Source organism: Cyprinus carpio, chromosome A4 (genome assembly GCF_018340385.1).
Source record: "Cyprinus carpio isolate SPL01 chromosome A4, ASM1834038v1, whole genome shotgun sequence".
NCBI classification, from domain to species: Eukaryota; Metazoa; Chordata; class Actinopteri; order Cypriniformes; family Cyprinidae; genus Cyprinus; species Cyprinus carpio.
Genome location: NC_056575.1, coordinates 8,509,807 through 8,527,237, shown reverse-complemented (window position 1 = coordinate 8,527,237; position 17,431 = coordinate 8,509,807). Strand labels below are relative to the sequence as shown.

The 17,431-nt window shown below is 38.7% G+C and overlaps 3 protein-coding genes across 4 annotated transcripts; 1 reads left to right on the top strand and 2 right to left on the bottom strand.

Annotated features, from left to right (window-relative positions):
• Positions 1-1,287: 1,287 nt before the first annotated feature.
• On the bottom strand, positions 1,288-2,521 carry LOC109066556 (transmembrane protein 121B-like). Its single transcript, XM_042739194.1, has one exon. The coding sequence runs from the start codon at positions 2,473-2,475 to the stop codon at positions 1,288-1,290; it is 1,188 nt and encodes a 395-aa protein (XP_042595128.1). The 5' UTR covers positions 2,476-2,521.
• A 1,165-nt stretch (positions 2,522-3,686) lies between these two features.
• LOC109066545 (probable E3 ubiquitin-protein ligase makorin-1) lies at positions 3,687-12,360 on the bottom strand. Of its 2 annotated transcripts, none has more exons than XM_042739180.1 (8): positions 12,226-12,360; positions 11,207-11,335; positions 8,044-8,255; positions 6,444-6,664; positions 6,139-6,353; positions 5,824-5,934; positions 5,067-5,252; positions 3,687-4,950 (listed from the first exon to the last, which is right to left on the bottom strand). In XM_042739180.1, the coding sequence occupies exons 1-8, from the start codon at positions 12,303-12,305 to the stop codon at positions 4,869-4,871; spliced, it is 1,236 nt and encodes a 411-aa protein (XP_042595114.1). In that variant the 5' UTR covers positions 12,306-12,360; the 3' UTR covers positions 3,687-4,868. The 2 variants fall into 2 exon arrangements, with proteins under 2 accessions (XP_042595114.1, XP_018939122.2); XM_019083577.2 differs by having other exon boundaries at positions 5,108-5,252.
• Positions 8,254-16,844, top strand: LOC109066600 (toll-like receptor 1). Its single transcript, XM_042739160.1, is given in 2 exon segments — positions 8,254-8,616; positions 14,349-16,844. Coding segments are annotated over 2 exon segments (2,460 nt in total). The 5' UTR covers positions 8,254-8,613; the 3' UTR covers positions 16,806-16,844.
• The last annotated feature ends 587 nt before the right edge of the window (positions 16,845-17,431 follow it).

Here is a 17,431-nt window from a genome sequence, read left to right as displayed (position 1 = left end):
GGTGATACGGCTGGTTGCGACCAGCAATGGAGTTTGGTCATTAAAGATGGATTACAGTTATCCTCATAGGGTCTATGCTTAGAGTAGCCTATTATTACATAAAGGAACATTATGAATCCATATCATACACCGTTCAGCTTTTTTACATTCCTAAGTACCATTGCCACTGACAAAGTATTTCAAATAGGAAAGGACTACATCACATTCACAATTTGAAGTGTACATCAAGCCTAACAAGTCACAAGGCATATTTACACTTTTGACGAGTGCAATTGGGTATATCTCTTGACAAGGTGTCTGAAAACACTATAAACGTGTCTACATGAGCCTACTGTCAGTTAAGGACATTTTTACATAGAAAATAAATTATACAACATTGCACTTATAACCTTTTCTCAGCTGAATAATCCTCACGTAATTAAAGTGCCTCACAAAACAAGTGCAAATCAAAGATTCTCATATCATTATATAAGCACTGGTTGACAGTCACGTCCCAATTCATATATACTGCAGAGGTCACAGGTGGGAATGTTTTTCATTGGCACATTGAGTGGCTTGGTTGTAGCACCAGTTGAGAGTGGAGAAGAACGACGGGGTGTTCATAAGGAGAGGTACTACAGGCATAAATGTGTATTTTGGTTAGATTTGACACTACAGGCATAAATGTGTATTTTGGTTAGATTTGACATTCTGAATTATATGTGTTTATTTTGGTTATGTTTGATATTTTGGATTTTTTGGGTTTTTCTGATTTTAATTATATTTTGGATTTAGGCCAATGCCTAATAAACCTAATTTTTCAAGTTTTGTACAGAATCCTAATTTTGCTTATTGTTGGTAATTGTCAGGTGGGTTGTTGTTTTATTAATTTGCTAAAAAAAAAATTGCAAACAGTAGCAACCAGTGAGTTAATCACACAAACACATTCATTTTTGTGGAGTTCACTTGTTATATTATGCACACCTGTGAAATTTACATGATGGCTAATTTGCATACTGCGTTTCTGTTAAGAAGTTATAAACAAAATATTTTTATTACCTTGTGATTTGTAATACTAAAATACGTTTTGACAATTTTAACGCTCGCAGCTGACCGTACCTCACAATCACAGTATAGCAATACATTTTATTTATGTATTTATTAATTGATTTGTGTGTTTTATCTTCATTTTGATTAAAAGGAAAGGAATGTTAGCACCTCTGTAGTACCTCCCCTTAAAAGGGCTGATGCACACGTGTAGTAGCCTACGTGGCCCCTGGCCGGACAAAGCCAGTCCCTAGTGAGCATCTACGACTGAGTATTGACAGCCAGCGTGTTCACATAGCCGTGAGGACACATGTCGTTTTCGGAAACGCAGTGGGAGAACTGGGCTGGGTTACCCCCGCGTCCACGTGCAAACCTTCGGACACCTCTTAAGGACGTGCACTGTTCAACCAGCTCCAGGCACTTACACCCCAAGAAGAAGATGTTCTTGAACATGAAAACCGATATGGGCGTTTTATAAACAAAGACGAGGAAACATCTGACCACCAAGAGCGGTGCGTTGAGCAGCACTCCGGTGAAGAACCTCGCCCATATCCAGCGACAGTTCATCTCTGAGGCCGTCAACTCGTAAAGCCAAACAACCGGAACGCCCAGTGCGATGAAGTACACGGATATAACCGTGTACCTAAGGTATATGTTGGGGATTTCGTTTTTAAGGAGCAGTTCCACCAGTGTGAAGCTGTCCAGGATGTCTAAGCAGGTGCTCATGAAGCAGCTTTGGGAGTGAAAGCGCGTGGAGCCGTTTGGATCTTCAATGATGGAGTTGATGAGGCAGTAAAGCAAAGGCGCGCACAGCAGCATGGTTATTTTAAACCCGGTGATGCCAAATGGCACCTTAAGGGCGATCAGATCGAGGATGGACGTTTCCAGGACGAGCACCACTTTCGGGGTGGACGCGATCACGTAGATGAGCCATGCCAGGTACGCGAAGGTGAACTCCCCGAGGTTGCATCCGAAGATGGAGCTCTTCTGGTGGAAACCGCAAGCTCGTTCTCGCTTACTCCTGGCGTTCTTCATGAAGAAGATCGCCCAACCCGATATAACCACCAGATCCGTGGCTATCCACGAGCACCAGTAGAGATCCGTGAAAATTATGAGGTAGAAATCCAACATGCCTCCTTGGAGAACGAGCACGAGGAAACACAGGATCTTATAAAACAGGTTCTTATTAGACCTCTGCACGAACACAGGGGTGGACTGCATGAATTCGCTCGATGTCATGGTGTAAGACTGGGGCTGAGCTGTGGCTGAGGAGGAGACCAGGGGCTGGGAGCTGCCCTCCTCGAGGTTGGCGCTGCCGCTGGTGGTCTGCGTGTCCCTCCTGGACGCGACGCTTCGGATGAACAACAGCTGTCCGTTTTCTGGTGCTGAGGAGACGGGTGAGTCGGGCTGGGAGATGTCTTTTATGATTTCAGCAGTCATTGTATTCATGCCTTCTCCTCCTGACTTGTTTTGGCTCTGCTGGTGTAACGATAGCCGCTCAAGGGGGGCAGAGGAGGAAATCCCGTTATGGAATTGCGTTGGAATGGAACGTGCACTTACAGAATCCCTCCCAATTAAAACTGATAAATAATAAAGTGATAATTAAATCTTCGAATCTGATATTCGTTAAAAATATGAATATATGTTTTAAACATTTCATCTCCCCGTTTAAAATGATTAAAATATTTTTCTTTTCGTGATTGATAGCCTAGGCCTATTAGTCGATTTCACCAAATAGCCATTTAAATATTACAAAATAGATTATACAGTATATAAATTATAGAAGAATATAAAAAATGCAACAGTATTTTTTTTCTTATCTGTAATTTACCTTACAATACAAGCATACATACATAAAATACGATTTTTGTTTTAATTAAAATGTTGAAAATTTTGATTAAAAAATGTGGAAAAAGTAAAAGATTACCTTCACAAATTAAATTAATATTATATGTTTAACAAGATAAAACGTATACTTGGTGTAATAAGTTTTTATTTAAATTATTAGTAATTCTAATCATTTATAAAATGGGTGCAATCTCAGAATAAACCTGCAACGCATTTTATTCAAAGATGCTTTGTTTCTGGAGAGATAATGTAGATAAAATAAGAATAATGTTGATATATGATGTGTCTTTCACAAAACAGCTTCCATAAAAATGGAAAACTAGTAAAATGCAAAAGGCCTCTCCAAAGCAATGCTTTTATAGACAGTCACATTTATCTTAAAGATGATGTGCATTGAAGCGTAATCACTCACAGAAGCCTGATGTAGGACATCAGAAGCCTAGTATGAACATAATGAGTATCATTATTTATAAGAGTCTGAGCATTGTTTCATTAAAAATGCTGCAGTTTGTTACAGTGCATTTCGGCTGTATTCTTAATGCTGATCTGTAAAAGATTTATAACATTAAACCATTGTTTTCTAAATGTTTTTTTTTTTTTACTTTAGGCAAGAACAAAAGACTTTTTTTAAACAGCCATCAACCTCCAATAAGCCCACAGCATAACTGCTAAATCAAAAACCATGACAGTAGGCTATTCTCCATTACACAGAACTAAAGAGGCAACTAAAATACCCTGGATACTTTATATCTCTTAGGCTTAATATGATCAATCCGTCAATAACATTCACATAAATATCCATAGACACCTGAAAAATTTTATAATAAACTTTAATTTCAAGTTACATTGGATGGTTCTGAACCATAGAAAACAAGCACATTTTTGTATAAACATATGCATATCGACCAAGTTCGACAAGAACCGAATAACAATTGGGTGTTTGTGGTTTGACTACTGCCAGCTGATCTTAATATGCAATATTCACTGAAGCAAAACAGATTTACAATTAATAGACAGTTAAACTGATGAACATTCAGCTTCATATTTGAACGCATTTAAGTCTGCTTTTGGGAGTCCAGATTCACAAATTATCAGCGCACTCAGTTCGTAGGGACTTCCCATGGGATACCACAGCTAATAAGGTACAGCTAAACAGGTACAAAAAAACAACTCCGTGGATAATTTAATAGAGAGCGAAACAAAAGGACATTACATTTAAGGATAAATGTCACGAGTTGTCCGTGTGAACGCTGACGAGTGCATTTGTGACCTCCAGGAAGCTCCCCGCCACCACCACCTCCCACCCATTCAGAATCAGTGCATGAGAAGAGGAGATATTTCAAAAATATCAGAAGCATTAACAGCCACCAGTTAGTGAAGTCATACACAGTTGCTGTATCCTCACAGTCAATAATAAACATGTCAAACCCACACCTGAGATAAACTCAGTAAGGTTTGTTAGATATATCTTTCCAATTTTATATACTGTATAACTTAGTGTCCTTTCTTGCAATTTTTTTTTAATTACTTTTGTTTTTGCTCTTTATACTTATTCTAGTACATTAACCAGACATGGACATACTCACATGATGGAGAAGGCTTTCTAGAAAATATTTTTTAACACAAGAGCTTTTTTTTTTTTTATGTCTTTTGACGTGTGTTTTATATTCATTCATTGAATTTGAAATGAATTAATCGTTTTAATGGCCTGCTGAAAGGCACTGCCACAACACAGGGGAAAAAAGACACTACTGCCCATCAGTCACACAAGACAGTTCTGTTTAGTTTCTAATAGGGATAGAAACAGAGTAAATAGGGACAAGGGTTAGTCTAGGAGGGAGTTAGCGAAGGACGGAAGGAGGCCTGCTATAGGTATAGCTCGTAGTAATCGTCCAGCTCTTCGTGGAACAAGTCCCACTCATCTTCGGAGTCGGTGACATCATCGTCGGTTCCGGCAGCCAGAAGCATGAGGAGCATCTCGCTGAGCTCGAACGTCACCATCTCGTCTTCGTTGTCGAAGGAGTCGCTGTTCTCCCGCTCGTCGAAAAGATCCCAGAGTGGCGTCCGTCTGGAGTTCTGCAACACAGATTCCATTAATGACTCAATCGAGTGCCAATGATCGAATTCATTGCACATCTTTAAGTAAATACGATATGCTTTCAACGTGACGAAATTTTCAGTTTGGCACTAACATTGGGAGAATATAGCCGTTAGGCTTCAGTAGAAGCTTTACCCGGTTTCTTCCGTTAGAGCCAGTCTGTCTCCTCTGGGGTTGAGGCTCTTCCAGACGCCCATCAGGAAAAGCATGCTTGTAAAAGCAGTTGGCTCCAAACGGACAGGTCCCACGGCCTTCATCAAAATATCGGCATGGTTTACTCCTGGGAATGAAGATGGACAAAGCTGATTAGCTCAACAAATGAATCATAAAATGCTTCGGGCTTAAAACGACGGTACACCCAAAAATAACAGTTCTGTCATTTACTTATCTTAATGTTTTCCTCCACCAAATGACTACAAAATCTGCATGGCATTCAAAAATTACACATCAAAGCCATTTAAAACCACTGAAGCAACAGAATCGGTTCTCACATTTATCATGAAAATTGATTTAAAAAACTTAATATTAAATTTGATTTGAGAACTACAGCGGAGGGAGAGATTTTTCAAGGCTAAATGTCTGTTTATCACACCGAGTTGTAGTATGACTTCAGAAGATCTGGAATATAGTGCACTCGTAAAGTGAAAAATATTAATGGTGCATATTGTCATTTTCTTCACAATCCCAGCCCACTTTACTTTCATTATATGGATAAGAGTGTCCAGAATACTCTTCAGAAAGTCATCTTTTGTGTTCCATGGAAGGCAAACGACAATAGGGTGAGTAAATGACAGAATTTCATTATTACTATTTAACTATTACTTTAATCAGTAAAATTCTCAATTGTGTACCCCATGCCATCCTTGTATTTCTGAATTAGTTTCTGCTTCTCCTCCTTGTCCTCCACCCAGTATTCGCTTGGTATGACAAAGTTCGATGTGATTCGACACTCTGGGCAGGACCTGATTGGGAACACATTGATTTGTCACTAAAAATATGGTTCTTCCTTTTATACCAGCACTGATCTTTAAAAGAAGAGGTGGAAAATTACAATTAGAGATGATCATCCTAAAATAACGGTCATAATATTCAAAATGATTGAAGATCAATTCCCCAGAATCCTATTTAACTTAATACACGTTTAATTATCTTGAGGACAGTCTTACTTTATGATCTTGCTCTCGAACTGCTTGGCGCTCCGCCATTTCCTGATGCACTTGAGACAGTAGCAGTGGCTGCAGTTGGAGAGGATGCCGAAACGGCGTTCGCTGGGGTTGGTTTTCTCGAACACCACCTCCATGCACACGCCACACATCATGTCTTTACTACGCTGGATGGCAAACGAGATTTCCATGTCCTTCTCGTGAGCTTCAATGCAGGCCTGCCGTGAAAACAAACAACACAAGATTTTCCTCTAAAACGTTCAGAAAATGAAAATAGTCTGCGTAAAAAATGCAAGTTCGCTACTCACCCTGATGTGTTGCGAGCGCTGGGAGGTGTCGGAAGGGTGGAGAACCTGTAGGCCGCACATGTCGCAAACGTCTCCATGGAGGTAGGCGCAGTTGAGGCCATAGCGACATTCGCCAACAGCGGCGTACGGGCAAAGCTGTTTCTTCATTTCTTTGTTAGCTATTTCTTTCTCATACTCTTCTTCGATGAGAGGTCCAGGCCCCTCTGACGGCACTGGGTCAGCTGCAGGGAGAACAAATATTGTAAGATTTAACAACCAAGTTCCTGGGATAGGGATAGGAAATCAACCACATTATTGTGGTGTGGGCTGAAGGACACCGATCTTTTTGTTTACAATCTAAAGATGACACCACAAATGACAGAATGGATCAAAAAAAATCCAGTCCTTCAGACTGAGACGAAGAAATTTGCAAGAAAGAAACCGTAAGATTTATTGATGTATTTGATGGTTTCGTAATGTGGTCTACCACAGTAAACGCTGTAAGGAAAGCACCTGCTTTCTTGAATGTAGGAGTTTTGGCTGCCACCCAAAGACTAGGAAAGAAACAGCACTGTTCCTTCAGATCTTTGCTGATGAAGTCACCATTTAAGATAAATGGAAGAGGGTCTGGGCCAGCAAGAACAAGAGAGCACACTTGTAGAGCACAGCCTGAGCTCTGCTGCGTCTGCAGAGTCAGTCAAACTTTAGTAAGGGGGATGATTATTTATGCTGCATTTTAAAACGGATAGTTCTGATTGTATGCGCCACGTTTGAAGTAGTCATAAAATGGCGATAAATGCACACATGTTCTATAAGAATGTGCCAGGTTGCTATGTTGCTTGGCAACTGTAAAAAGCCTACATTTAATGGGCTACATTACAACATAGCAGTGTTATTTTAGTGTAATTTCTATACTATTATAGAAGAGTGCTGTCCGTCTGGAGTTCTGCAACACAGATTCCATTAATGGCTCAATCGAGTGCCAATGATCGAATTCGTTGCACATCATTAAGTAAATACGATATGCTTTCCCGTAACTGATAAAATGTGTAGCTTGAATGTACTCGCTTTGGATAAAAGCACTTGACAAATGCATAAGTGTAACTGCAACACTAACTATATGGTAAAATGAATTGGTAACACTTTACAATAAGGTTTGTTAGTTAATGCATTATATATTAATGAACAATACTTTTACAGCATTTATTAATGTTAACAAATTGAAGCTTATTGTAAAGAGTTAACAATACATTATTTAATTATTTACAAAAACGTATTGAAAAGTTTTAGCTAGTTCAAGCCCAATCTGCCTTTCAAAGAATCAAAGTAAGAGATTCCAGATACATTTTTTCTAATTTATTTTCCAGGAAGTGAAAATCAGTTCCTTTGGTTCTTGTATACAGCAATGAAGAAGCATGCCACAAAAACAGTAACTACCACAATAGTGACAGCATTATTATGACAAACCAAAGCATTGGTCAGACAAACAGATTAGAAATAAAAGCCTAATTGTAAAACAGCCTTCATATTGTACAACGAATGCTTGGCTTATCTGCTGGCACTGTGTTTTTACAGATTGTCTTGGCAATGACAACTGAACACTTTCCCTTGCTACACTCACCCCTCCCACAGTAGGGCTGCCCTGGCACAAACTCGGCAGCATTGACCCAGTCCACTGCCCCCAAGCCTTGGGGCTTCTCCTGTGCGTCGGTCGTACCACCTGGCCCATCAGATACGGGATCAGGAGTGCCAGCAAGGGGAGCAGCGGTCAGCGGCATCGACGGCTTAGAACTAGGGACTTCGTCTTGCTTGGCAGGTTTGCTATGTTCATACCTGAGGCACAATGCAAATTTAATGAAAATACAATAAAATATGGACTGATACACCAGGTAAGCCATGCAATAAAAATGCCCCCCTTAGGCTTACATAGTTTATCTCTGAAATGAAAGCTGCTGAATTAAAAAGTTGTTCTCTGTAGTCTGTAATAGTTATGCAATGTTATTACACTTTTACTAGTATAACATATTAAAACAGTGTGTTCAGATAAACTATTTTAGACAGGTGTTAGCACATTAGAATCATTAAGCGCCCGTGTGTTTTTCTGTCTTAGGTGTCCGGGAGTTTCCCAATGGTGATATTTTTTTTTCTCAAGCTGATACAGTCACAAACCTGAAAAGTGTGTCTGGTTACCATGGTGAGTACATGTCTTGTTCACAATCATAATGCAGCAGTTAGCCTCTTTCAGAAGTGATTCATTTAAATATGTATCATTTCCGAGTGGGTTTTACAGTGCAGACTGTCTACAGTCTTCAGCATGCTAATGAAAACATAATGGCTAAACATTTCAACAACACCACAAGAAAACAAATCTAGGTAAACCAGTCGACCTTACTAGTGTACAAGAACAAGTTTTAAATGTAGTGTTGGGTTGCTTTCATCTCAGGAAATGTTTCAGACAACATAATTGCTGGTAAGGAACAGTAAGTTCTCACATGCAATAATTGTTTAAGACAATAACCAATCCATTTGAATCCCTCAAGAGAAAAATGCCAAGATTTTAATTTGACAATAAAGTAATGATAAGGTTTTAATTATAAATACAATTCACCAATGTTATTTTTTTTACAGCATTACAGTGTTTGTAATAAGTAAAGAGCTTATTATAATTGATAAGTAATATAAAATTATATGTACATGCTGTTTATTTAATCTGTAGACCTACTTGTATTAAGTTACATGTTGCTTTTATTTTTATTTTTTTTATTTTTTTTTATTTTTATTTTTTTTATTTTTTTTATGCATTCAAGCATTTAAAGTATGCGTTTTATCAGCATGTATGTGTTCCCTGGAAATCAAACCACTTTAATTTGAGCTGCAGAATCAATAGTCAATTTAGTAAGTAAAATCAAATAAATAATATATAATAATAAACAACAATCTAAAATAAATAATTAGAAAATAATATATTTTTAAAAATCAATCATTTAAACTTAAATAAAACTTTAAAACAAGAATGACAATATGATTTCTAAATGAAATATCACAGGAACCCGTTCCCAAAAAAGCACTCATAGCATACTATTATTAAAGATAGCTAACAAGCCTGATGACGTCGTCATAGTTTAGATTCTGACCTTTATATTTCTCATTATTTCCCATCAAAACATGCTTCAGTGCTTTCCTTAAGCATCCACAGACCCCCTCCATCCTCAAACCTCTTGGGTCTTTCAGCTCTATTCTAGCCCAATGTGTGTTTGTGTGTGTGTGTCCGCCTATATGTGGAGGTCGCATAAATAAATGACACAGCGGTGGAAGCACAAGTGGCTGCAGAATGAACCGAATGAACCTGACAGAGAGAGAGAGATGCATGTTAACACACTGGGGTTATGTAATTGCCATGCAGGCTGCAGTGTGCTGCTCTATTTGGCCCCCAGATTGGTGGGGGTGGATGTGGGGGGGGGGGCACATGGAAGGAGACGGCAAGAGATAGACACAAAGCAGGAAAGGAGAATACATCCATAATGAAGCATACATTGAGGCCCTTTCTACACACGCTTAATGAAAGCTCAGCCCCCACTTTCTCCCAAAAAACACAGGAACAATAATGCGGTAAACCCCATATGGGGACAAAAGCATCACTGCACCTCCCCATACATCTGACAAAGCTGACAATACAACTCTGTCAGACATCAATCTGGACTCCAGACATCAGATATTTAAGCTCAAGACCCTGAAACCTGAGCAAGAGGGAGCTCTCGGTCAGATGTAATGCTGTCATAGAACAGCCTCGGCAAACAAAGACATTCCCATACTGCCGAGCTGGGGGCAGCAGTTACTATGGGGATACACTTGACCGCAGACAGATATGAGACAAACATCGTCTGCACTGTCTAGCTCGCAGGCTAATTTTTACACTGCTTCCAGCGCCAATGCGTTTGACCGCAATGGCCAAAGGTGGTCTGTTTGTAGGCCATTTCTTTCTGAGTGTCTAAAGGTATCTAAACGCCAGTAGTTGCTCTCAAAAAGAAACGGCCTACAATCAGACCATTTGCATTTGTGTTGCATTAATTTTGGTATTCATATGTCTACAGACAGCATTAATACAACACAAATGCAAACAGTCCATTTGTAGGCCAGTTTGTCGTGCACTTGGTGTCCTTAGATATAAAAAATGGCAACATTAATGTAAGACAAATGCATTAAATCAGTGGCGTGCACAGACCTCCGGAGTGTCATTATGAGTGCACATTCACAGTCTTCCCCTTGGTAGAAATCGCGGTCCGGGGGCACCTAGATCGGACCGAAAGGGCACTTTAGCGTCGGCAATTAAAAGGGGTAGGGGCTCCCTCCTTGTGCACGCCACTGCGTAAAATGCAAACACAACTCGATCCTGTAATAGTTAATCTGGCATCTCTTAAGTGACAGTTAAGTCAAAAATTAAAAGATCAAGAGTCAAAAGACAGTTTGTTTGGCAGAAAAAAAGATACTCACACATCTTTTGTGGGAACTATCCCTTTAAGAAAGCGACAAACTCAAGTACTTGTTTACTGAAAATTCTGCTTCTCAAATATCACGGGTACGTACTGAAGCTACACACAGCACTTCTCAGAAGCCTTGCTTACCGCTACTACATTTAAACACAGTCGCGTGTTATGGCCCTGAACACAGAAATACAGATTACATTACCTTTGATGTTATGTAACATCTGCACAGATCTAGTCAAGAGAGTCAGCGGTTGTTTTGAAGCACATTTTGAATCTAAACATTTCATCAGTGTCTCTTACCTGCAACGGTCTCCAAAAGCACAGCATCCTTTCTGAAAGAACTTGCAGATCATGGTTGGCTTGCAGCTGCTGAGGTCGTGTAAATATCGACAGTTGTCGCCCTCTTTGCAAAGCCCGTGCATGAAATACCTACAAATGAAAATGTTTTTTGAGCTTGATATGACAACACTCACACAGAACCCACTGCATAGGATTTTTCATATCTGAAGCTATGAACAAAGGTTGCTTTATTGCATCCTAACATAAAATGATCAATATTCATGTCATACTAATAAGCATCAGAGCCTTAAAAAAGCCTATGACTGATTCGTAATACACTGATCACATCATTTACTGTATAAACAGCTTGACCCAAATAACCCTTCATATGTGCATGTTACATTTGAGAACAGTGCAAATGTAAACATTATTGCTTAGGTTTGAAAACACAAAACACCTAAGGTTACTTGCATTCTATACTACTAGATATGTTGGTAAAAAAAAGGTTATTTGGTACAGTCATGATGACTAGACTTGGATAAAGCCTGGTACATGATTTCATATACATAAATCATCAAGGCTGACACAGTGGCTTCTGCTGAAATTGGTAAACTCAAGGTTTTTAAACGGCTTCCTTGAATACTCTTTGCTGTCAAACTGACTGTCATATGTGGAGGATGCAGTGCCGTGTTGTTGTTGTTGTTGTTGTTTTGTTTTTTCACCTACACGGATGTTGCAGAGATAAACACACACACACAGAGGAAGAAAGGACCGCAAATAGCAGCCGATGTCGGACTGATCACTGATTCGGTGCGTTACAACACACACACACACACACACACACACACACACACACACACACACACACACACACACACACACACACACACACACACACACACACACAGACATCCAGTTCAGCACAAAGACAGCGGTGCTATCCGATGCCTCGCCGTCAACGCACGGACAGGCAGTTGCGTTTAATATTTGAGACCGTTTAATATTGCGACAGCCGCGTCCCTCGACTGATTTTCACTAACCTGCAGGTTACGTGCTTCGTCCAGCCTCCGATAACTGCGGGAGCCGTTGTTGACGCTGCCGCTGCCGCTGCCTCCGCCATTGCTGTTTATGTTGAAGCCCCAGCACCCGGATCTTCCGGAAAGCGGCTGTTCTGCGTTCGGCCATTTTCGGAAAACCGAAGGCGCCATAAATTGAGCGACAGTTTTCGGGTGTTTTCGGAAAACCAAAAACATAATGAAAGCAGGGGAACAACACTTATTCAAATTATTACATTACCAACTTATTTTAAACAGTAACATTTATACCTGTTTTTATTAGTGACATTAATATGATTAGAATGTATTCAAATGTTATTTTTCTAAATCAGGGAAAGTTAATTTGGTCGTGCACAAATTAGTGTCTTTTGGAGTGAATTATTTTCATTAAAATATTAAAGATATAAAAATCGTTACATGTGGGGTGATCACACATCACATTATGGAAGATTATAGCATATGATTGGCATTCTTTAAAATTACAGTGTAAATGCCAAGCTACAGGGTAATTTCCAAGCTAATAACTTTGTGATGTCATATATTACTTAGGTAACCACTGACTGATTTTTCAATTTCTCTGAAAAGCAGACAGAATTATATATTCCCTTTCCTTGTTTCACGTGAATCAACCAATCTTTCTTGTCACCATTCCTGCTTAAGACTTTATGGAGAGTTTACACTTAAATCCCAAAAGCCACTACTTATTACACACTTAAAACAAAGCATAGAGAAAGAAGGGAGAAAAAGCAAACAGATAATATGTTTTGCTGAGAGTTCTGAAAAGCACATTTATCCTAAAGCAAGTAGCAAAATACAGTACTTTGTTCAGAATTCCTTTAAAAAATCCAATTTCTTATTGAACAATTCAACATACCATTTATTTTAGTTATTTTGTTAATCAATTCATTTTTAATAATATAAACAAAGGTACATAATCACATGTCAGATGTAAACAGCTTTTCTTGTAAGACAGTAGTAAGGAAAGTCCCTCCACCGTTTCCCTTTTACACCTGACCTTAGCAATGTCACCACAACTGGTGGTTATTTCTCCCTCCTGAAACCATTATCATTTTGACTGGTGTTAACTATTTAAAATCTCATTATTAAACTAATCCCTGGCATCCTCTGTTTGGACTGGCCCATATGGACCTTTAATTAGTGCATTAACATTTTCAGTGATATCCTAGCACTTTAAGTGCTCTCTCTCTCTCTCTCTCTCTCTCTCTCTATATATATATATATATATATATATACACAGACACACACACAGTATAGGAATTGAATAGAGAGCACTGATGGAAGGTGTTCCGACTTGAGCTTTAACATAAGCATTAACATGAGTGAGTAAAGTAAGTTTTAAATACGCAAATGCGCAGTCATAAGGTAAGTCATATTGAAATGTGACCTTTCAGTAACAAAACTAACCTAACTAAATGTGTGGTAGATACATTTAATATAAATTACTTTAAATGTACTGCATACTTTTTGATATGTATTGATATAGTTTTTATACTAATTCGAGATTTCCCTCTGGGCATTTAGAGAAGATGAGTATTGTGCATTTAGGGAAGTTCAAGTACTCTGGAAAATACCGTTGTGAATTTTTTAATTTTTTTTTGTTAATATGGTTAATACCATGTGCAGGCATGCCTTTATAAGGCCACACAATCAAGTGCACAGCAGAGCTCAAGCTGTAAATGAACAGGAGGAAAATCATAACTATTTATTGAACATCAAATTTTCATGTTTTGTATCTAAGGTAAATTTATTTATTTATTTATTTATTGTTTGTTTGTATTGTTTATTATCTCTTTCTCTCTCTCTCTCTTTTTGTTAAAGCAAGTGCATAGCAGTCATTTAATGTTTTAATAATGTTATATGTAAAAAATAATCTACAGTACAGGAAACTGTAAAATATAATATATTTTTAATATATTGTTTTTATTATGTATTTACATTTTTATTTTTATATTTACATATCATAATTTTTTATTAGATTATTTTACAGGTATTTGTGCATTAGCTATTCAGCTGCACATTTAGCAAAATAAATGAATGCATATATAATTAATTAATGATTTAACAGATATATACCTTTTTATTTTCAGAGGATGTGGTCCACCATCTGGCCTGTGCTTATCTCATGCCTCTTACTGATTTCATTAAATGCACTTGGTGAAGAATCTGGATATTGTTCCACTTTGACTGAGCACACAAAAGATCTTTCCAATAATAATCTAACAAGGATTCCATCACATTTATCAAACAGCATAGAGTACTTCGATGTGTCCCACAACAACATCGCCAGCATTGTTCACGGTGACCTGTCTGGTTTAACCCATCTCTGCTTCCTCAAAGTGACACACTGTGGACTTCAATACATCTCCCTTGATGCCTTCAGCAGCAACTCTGAAATGAAAATACTTAACATCTCCTACAACCAGCTGACCGTCATTCCTAATTTGCATTTGCCCCAGCTAAGGATGCTAGACCTTTCCAGCAATCCATATCCCAGTTATGCACTTCCAGGCTCATTTGGTAACTTAAGTTACCTTTCCATCCTTGCGATTGGTAGTAAAGATGCTAGTTCTGTTAATGTGGATGACTTTGTTCCTCTTCAAAATATCAGTTTGAAAAAACTCATATTTGGAGATGGAACGGAACTGCAAAACTATGAAAATGGCTCTTTTTCACAACTCAAATCATTATGGGGAGTTGTTCTGAAAGTGACTTTTTGCCAGCATTTCGACATTTTCAGTAACATGATCATGGATTTTGACCAAACCCAAACTAAAAAAATCCAGCTGGTTAAGTTGTTTCCAGACCAGTGTACCATCAGGACTGATCCTTTCATGGCTTTCAAAGATTTGCGTGTCCTCAGTAACTTAAGCATCGTAGACACCTGGATCAACAGCTCTGTGATGGTGAAACTGTTCAAAAATATTTGGAAATCATCTTTTGAGGAAACAGTGTTTTTAAACATCACATACAATGAGGACACCCCTGATGGCTTCCAGCTACCAAAGCAGAATCACACCACGAATCTACGAGCGTTTGTGCTTGATGGTGTACACCACCATCAGTACCACTACCCCACTTTTAACGTGAGCATGGAACTAGTCAACAAACTAACCTACCTGAAGTTCTCCGGTACCGGAATGAATATTCTTCCATGCAATCTAATTTCAGCCATTAAGTCTCTACAACTCTTGGACCTGTCAGACAACCTCTTGGATGAGAGTGGCTTCTGGTGGTTTGGATGTTCATCACACAAAGTGTTTCCAGCCTTGAGAAAACTCTCTCTAAGCCATAACCGTTTCAACGACCTCGCTGAGATTGCCAAAAACGTCAATGATATGAAGTTCTTAGAGTCTCTTGACTTGAGTTTCAACTCTATTTCCATTGACAAACCGTGTTTTTGGCCTCCCCACCTGATTGAGTTGAGTCTCAGCCACAACAATCTAGGAAACGACATATTTCGCTACCTATCACCATACTTCCAGAAGATAGACCTTTCGAAGACAGGCATAAGTGTTATTCCTTTAAATATTTCATCATTGTTTCCCAGATTAACGTACCTCTATCTGAGTTTTAACAGCATACAGGTCATCCCGGTGGATCTTCGGGCTCTTATGTTATTAAGCCTGCACATTGACCAGAACGCAGTTACTTTCATTAGTCAAAAATCAATGGAAGGTTTCCCCAAGCTGAGGACTTTGAAAGCCGGCTATAATCCATTTAGCTGTGATTGTGATTCCTTTTGGTTCTTGACGGCATTTAATAAATCACTTCTCTCAGATTGGCCCCAGGATTACACTTGCAGCACCCCGCCGTCGTGACAGTAACTGTTTTTTGTTTTGTGTGATGAGTTATGGCTGTCCTGTCAACCGGGTTTGCAGGCTGCTGTTGTTCTATTGGTGTTATTTGTGGTAGGAACTGCTCTGGCTATCACTGTTTATTCTTGTGATGGTATTTGGTACACCAAAATGCTTTGGGTTTGGATGCGAATGAAAAGGAGAGGCTATAAGAGGGCTGATCGACTGCTAAATGCCACCTTCCGCTACCATGCCTTCATTTCCTACAGCCAGCATGACTCAGTTTGGGTGGGATCTCAGCTGGTACCTGAATTAGAAAGGTCAGGCCTGTCTCTTTGCGTCCATGAGAGAGATTTTGAACCTGGGATGTGGATTGTTGACAATATAATCCATTGTGTGGAGGACAGCTACAAGAGCCTCTTCATCCTGTCCAAACACTTTGTGCAGAGCGAGTGGTGCAACTATGAACTATTCTTCGCCCAGCATAGGGCGATTAGTGTGAACGACGACTCCCTGGTCTTCGTTCTGTTGGAGCCCATACCACCAGACTCTCTGCCCAAAAAGTTTCTGAAGTTAAGAACGCTGCTTAGGCGGAAAACATACCTGGAGTGGCCGGCAGATGAACGCAAGCAGCGAGTATTCTGGTGCAATCTTAAAGCTATTCTGCAGACTGTAGACCAGAGCAAGATTTTAAAGGACGTGGCCACAGACATTGCTGAAATGTGTCCTCTGGTGCCTGTTAAAGAATGAATTTCTGTTTATTGTTTGAAAATATCATAATACTGTAAATAAAATTGATTTTTTTTAAATGATTTTTTTTGTCTTGTGCCTGTTAAAGAATGAATTTTTTTTTATTGTTTTTTTCTTTTTTTGGTTATTTTAATTTATTTTTAAACTATTAATGTCTTCTTTGGTTAGACTCAGATAGTCCGCTCAGATAATTCGTATGTAATGTATTTCTAAAAAATAAATAATAATAATAATAATAATAATAAAAATAGTCCGCTCAGATAATTCGTATGTAATGTATTTCTAAAAAATAAATAAAAAGAAAACCTTGGCCTATGTCTCCACCTACTGTTGAACTTCAGAAGTAGCGCAAACTGGTATTTATCAATTTCCTGTACATTTGTGATGTAATAATAGATATAATAAAATAAAAATACTGATATAGGGCAAACTGGGACAAGCTGTCACAATTTTTACTCCAGCTGTTGTTGTTATTATTATTACTGAAAAAGAAAGATGTTCTTCTGATTTTTAGGTTACTGAGAACTGTCTGGGGCTAGCTGTCACACTTTTTACCCAGTTATTAGTAGTAGTAGTAGTAGTAGTATTTTGGCTTTAGTTATGTATAGCCAACGTATGTAACTTGG